This window comes from Octopus sinensis, linkage group LG7, assembly GCF_006345805.1.
Source record: "Octopus sinensis linkage group LG7, ASM634580v1, whole genome shotgun sequence".
Taxonomy (NCBI): Eukaryota; Metazoa; Mollusca; class Cephalopoda; order Octopoda; family Octopodidae; genus Octopus; species Octopus sinensis.
In genome coordinates, this window is record NC_043003.1 from 10,905,977 (window position 1) to 10,911,976 (window position 6,000).

A 6,000-nucleotide genomic window follows, 5' to 3' on the forward strand; every position below is an offset into this window, starting at 1 on the left:
AATACCCATATATATATTATATATTATACACATATATATATTATATATATATACAAATATATATATTTATATTATATATACACATATATATATTATTTATATATATATATATATATATATATTATATATTAATATATAATATATATATATATATATCTATACAATATGTTACATTACTCGGTAGTCAAGATAAAACTCTGAGTTTCAGATGCCGAAGTGGAAATCCACAACACCATCTCTTCGGTTATCTGATAACGAAGAGATGGTGTTGTGGATTTCCACTTCGGCATCTGAAACTCAGAGTTTATCTTGACTACGAGTAATGTAACATATTGTATAGATAAATTTCCTCTATTTACATAATATTGAGGTCTCTTTCTTTCTTTTGTTATCTTACCGTTTATCAATATATAATATATTATATTAATATATAATATATATATATATATTATATATATATTTATAAACATATATGTGTGTATACACTCACACACACACATATACACCCCCTGCACACACACAAGCTGCACACCCATCACATTACAGCAGACATAAAGATATGGGTGTGTCTGATAAATAGTTCCTTTCTCCATGCATCCACCCACCCACCCATTCATATTTGGACTGGGGAGTGGTGGGGGTGGGACTGGGAGAGAGGTTCTTTTTATTACTACTGCTGCTGCTGCTGTTGTTGTTGTTGTTTCTTCCTCCATTCGCCATCTGACCTGCATGTGTTGCCTGTTCGCTCTACACTTGACTTCTGTTGTTCTGATTTTATCATCTCATCACCATAATCATCACCATAATCATCACCATAATCATCACCATAATCATATCGTTCATCGTCATCATCGTCGTCGTCATCACGGTTGAGAGAAGAAAGAGGAGAAGCAATGCTTCTGTTTAGATTGGGTTTAGGGTGGGTGTTCGTAGACTGTTCAGGGTGGTCGAGGGTGGGTTGTCCAGATCAGGGATAAGGTGGGGGTGGAACGAGCGGAGTGGATTGGAGTAGTAGAGTGGTGGCAGCTGAGGCAGACATGTGGTGGATGAAACGTTATATTTTACTTGTTTCTGTCATTGCACTGTGGCCATGTTGGAGCACTGCATCTATAGCTTTAGGTGAACAAATCAACTCTGGTACTTGGTTTTAAAAAAGATTTTTTGTGTGTGTGTGTTTCTTTTAAAGACTGGTACTTACTCTGTCAGTTTCTTTTTTGTTCAAATGCTAAGTTATGGGGATGTAAACAAACCAAGATTGGCTTTTCAGTGGTGGGGAAACAAAACACAGATACACACACACACACACACACACACACATGGCATCATTATCATTTAACATTCTTTTTTCTCATGTTGGTAACGGGTTGGACAATTTGGCAAGTGTAGATGGGCCAGAGGCTTCTGCCAGGTTCTATGTCTGTTTTGGAATGGTTGTTTTATAGCTGCCTCATATATATATATATATATACACACACACACAGACAAGCATGAAGTAAATAGACACCTGTAATTTTCAAAATCTTTTATTTGATATCAATTGGTTGAAGGAGAAGTTTTCTTCTAGCCGCTTGTTCATAATATATATATATATCATCATCATCGTTTAACATCCATTTTCCAATCTGGCATTGGTTCGACTGGGGTCTGGGAAGCCAAGGTGCTGCACCAGGCACCAGCCTGATCTGGTAGTGTTTCTACAGCTTGATGCCCTTCCTAATGCCAACCACTCTGAGAGTGTAGTGGGTGCTTTTTATGTGCCACCGGCAGAGGGGCCAGAGGGGGCTGGCATTGACCATGTTTGAGCGGTGTTTTTACATGCCACTGGCACAGGAGCCAGTCAAGGTGGCACTGGCATCAGCCACATTCGGATGGTACTTTTCACGTGTCACCAGCACAGGAGCCAGTCAGGGCGAGGGGTCTGACATCGACCATGTTTGGATGGTGCTTTTTACGTGCCACCGGCACAAGGAGAGAGGCAGGTGGCATTGGCAATTTCTGTTTGATTGTGGTTTGATTTGATTTTGATGTTGATGGACTTGACTCAATAAGACTCCTCAAGCACGGCATGTTGCCCTACAATCCAAAGGTACTTTTTTTTTAGTGGGTTTGTTATGTGACACTGGTGTAGGCTACAGCTGTGATCTCACTTTATTTGCTGGGTCTTCTCAGTCACAGCATATCTCCATATATATATATATACACACACGTATATATAATTGAGATTCAGTTGAATTAGGTACTTAAGTTGAAACACCAAGTTAGACCGGTATTATCCTTACTACTCAAAGTAAGGTGAATAAAATCAAAATAAGCAACAGGATATCAAGTGGTGATGCAGTATGACCATTTCAAGCGTGTACAAACAGCCACGCTACATGGCAGAGAAACATGGGCTGTGGCTGCTAAGGTTATGCGTAAGCTTGCAAGGAATGAAGTCAGTATGCTGACAAGCCAAATGAGACCATAACCCATGGCCTATGCCAGTGGGTGTAACAAGCCCATTTAAGAATACCCCTCATTCCTTGGACAATAAACTTTGCTTGTGAAGACCTATTGAGGCAGGTGAAATCAAAATCAAAATCGCTGACATGGCTGATATCAGTACCGCCTGATTGGCACTTGTGCTAGTGGAATGTTAAAAGCACAACCGAGCGTGATCGTTGCCAGGGCCATGGATTGACTCCCATGCCGGTGACACGTAAAAAGCACCATTTGAGCGTAATCGTTGCCAGTGTCGCCTTACCTGCACATGTGCTGGTGACACTTGAAAAAGAACATTCGAGCGGGGTCGTTGCCAGTGCCGCCGGACTGGTTCCTATGCAGGTAGCATGTGAAAAACACCTTTAGAGTGTGGCCGTTGCCAGAACTGCCTGACTGGCCTTCGTGCCGGTGATGCATAAAATCACCCACCACACTCTCGGAGTGGTTGGCGTTAGGAAGGGCATCCAGCTGTAGAAACTCTGCCAAATAAGATTGGAGCCTGGTGCAACCTCCTGGCTTGCCAGTCCTCAGTCAAATCGTCCAACCCATGCCAGCATGGAAAGCAGACATTAAACGACAATGATGATGATGATGATGATGACACAGCAGTTAAGTTTCCACTCATTTATTTATTTTTCCTAAAATTTTCGTTGCATCTTGCAACCTTTTCGATAGTTGTTGATTCTGTCTGTTATCCAAGCTGCGTTCTTTTTGTCTGTGTGTGCTCATATGTATGTATGCATGTATTTGTGTATGCACACATATATGTATGTGTATGTTTGTATGTATTTATATATGTATGTATGTATGTGTGTATGTTTGTATATATGTATGTGAACGTTTGTATGTATTTATGTATATATGTATGTTTGTATGTATATATATATGTGTACAGTTGTATGTATGTTTGTGAGTATGCATGTATGTATGTATGTACATTTGTATGTATGTGTGTATGTATTTTTGTGTGTACGTTTTTATGTATGTATATTTATGTGTGTACGTTTTTATGTATATATATATATGTGTGTATGTATATGTATTCTGCATATTCATGTGTGTGTGTTTGTATATATGTATGTGTGTACGTTAGTATGTATATATGTATGTTTGTATGTATATATATGTATGTATGTTTGTGCATTTGTATGTATATATGTATGTACGTTTGTATGTATGTATGTTTGTGTGTATGCATGTATGTATGTATGTATGTATGTGTGTGTATGTATGTGTGTACATTTGTGTGTGTACGTTTTATGTATGTACATATGTATGTATGTGTGTATGTATGTATGTATTCTGCATATTCATGTGTTTGTGTGTGTGTGTTTGTATTATAATCTTAATGTATGATATCTTAACGCCGTCTCTCCTCTCTTTCTCCTCCCCAGGTGTTGGCCCTCCATCGTTTGTAGCTATCCAGGCTGGTACCACCCTGCACGAGCTAACATCATCATCAGACACAGTGTCATGGACCTCTATTATAATCTTAACCGTCTTCGCCTGTCTCTCATTGCTGCCAGTCCTACTGAAACGGAAGCTGCAGCGCAAGTTCGATTGATGCCGGCTTAAAACAATAGTTATTTGACTCTCTCTCTCTCTGTTCTGGTAAATGGATCATCTACGTGCCACACCGAGCAACAAGTGGTGGTGGCGGTGGTGGTTTGGTGGTTTGGTTTGTGGTGGTGGTGGTGGTGGTGGTGGAAAAGATCATTTTCTTCTTTCCTTATTGGGAGCCCCCCACTTTTTTTTTTTCCCCCTGGTTTCATTGCATCTGCTTGCCAGAGAATAGGAAGGAACGTGCGGTTGGTGAGTTGTCCGTCTCAGCGAGAGTTTTCAAATACGTAATTTGGATGTGTGTGTGTATGCGATTGGGTAGCTACACTTGCAATAGTGTATATATATATATATATATATATATATGTGTGTGTGTGTGTATATCAATATGTATACAATATGGTATGAATGTTTCCTGGTGAATATATATGTATATATATACACACACACACATATATATATATACATACATATACAACTTATGAACTTTTAGACTATTTCAGCTGTTTATATATGTGTATATATATATACACACATATACGCATACATATATATACGTACATATGTGTATATGTGTGTGTGTGTGCATATATGTATCTATATACATGTGTGTTTGTATATATATGTGTATGTGTGTGAATATATATATATGTATGTATGTATATATAGATATACTTATGTGTATATATATTTATATATATGCTTATATATAGATATGCTTATATATTTGTATATATATAGATATGCTTTTATATATATGGATGTATTTATGTTTTGTCTCCAGCCCATGATAACATGGAAAAAAAGATGTTAAATGACGATGTGTGTGTGTGTGTGGAATGAAAGACTGTGTAAACAGTTGTGTATATATTCAAATAATCATACGTATCTGGAATGCCATATATATATATACCGCAAATACAAGGCAGCCATTTCATTATTTATTTCTGTGAATCTTTACTCTGAGCCCACAATGTTCGTTAATCCTTGTTTATCTTAGTTTATTCTTATTGAATCACTCATATTTAGTGCATCAGTGAATGTGTGTGTATATGTATGTATGTGTGTGTATATATATGTTTGTGTGTGTATGTTGAAGTAATATTGTGTCTTCAAGAAAGAAATGATGGAGAGGTTTCTTATTAACGATTGTTCTCTTGGTGTATCAGGAATTTTTATTTGCTGTTTAAGTGTGTGTGTTTATTTATTTGTATATCTGTGAGTATGTTCAGTTAGCCATTGTGATTGAGCTTAAGGTTGGCTGTGCTCAGACTCACTCTTTTTATATATATATATTATATATATATATATATATATATATATATATAAAATTGTGTGTGTGTGTGTGAATATATATATGTGTATATATTTATTATTAATAAGCAAAATTTCTAGAATGAATGACTCAAGAGTCAGTAGTTGGTTGCCACTGGCACTTAACCAACCAGGAGTCACTCTGTATCTTCTGCCAAATAATAATAATAATAATAATAATTAAAATAATAATAATAATAATGATAATAACAACAACAACAATATTCATGTTTTCAGTTCTATTTCCCTCTGTGTGTGCATGCATATATATATATACACACACACACACACACACACATATGTATGTATATATTGTTCACTTTTTCTTTATACACATGCACACACACACACATACACATATATATGGATATATATATTTATATATGTTTGCATACGTTAGCTCAAATACACGCACATGCACTCATGCTCAGTTACACACACACACACGCACACGTGTATATACGTGTATGTAATTGTATGTTTGCCAATGTGTACGTGTCTGTATACCAGTATATATAAATGTGTGCATGTATGCTTTATTTTTTTTATTTTATTTATTATTTTTTTTTTGCCATCTGTTATTTTATTTATTTTTTAGTTGAATCTCAGTTTGTAATTCAAATATTTGACCAGAATTGAAATACT

At 36.4% G+C, this 6,000-nt stretch overlaps 1 protein-coding gene across 1 annotated transcript in view; it reads left to right on the forward strand.

Moving 5' to 3' along the window:
* Positions 1-4,436, forward strand: part of LOC115214208 (transmembrane protein 41B-like) — a 42,271-nt gene extending 37,835 nt beyond the window's left edge. Inside the window, exon 7 of the mRNA XM_029783316.2 lies at positions 3,876-4,436. Coding sequence (XP_029639176.1) covers positions 3,876-4,045 — 170 coding nt within the window. The 3' untranslated portion in view covers positions 4,046-4,436. The remainder of the gene's footprint in view (positions 1-3,875) is intronic.
* The last annotated feature ends 1,564 nt before the right edge of the window (positions 4,437-6,000 follow it).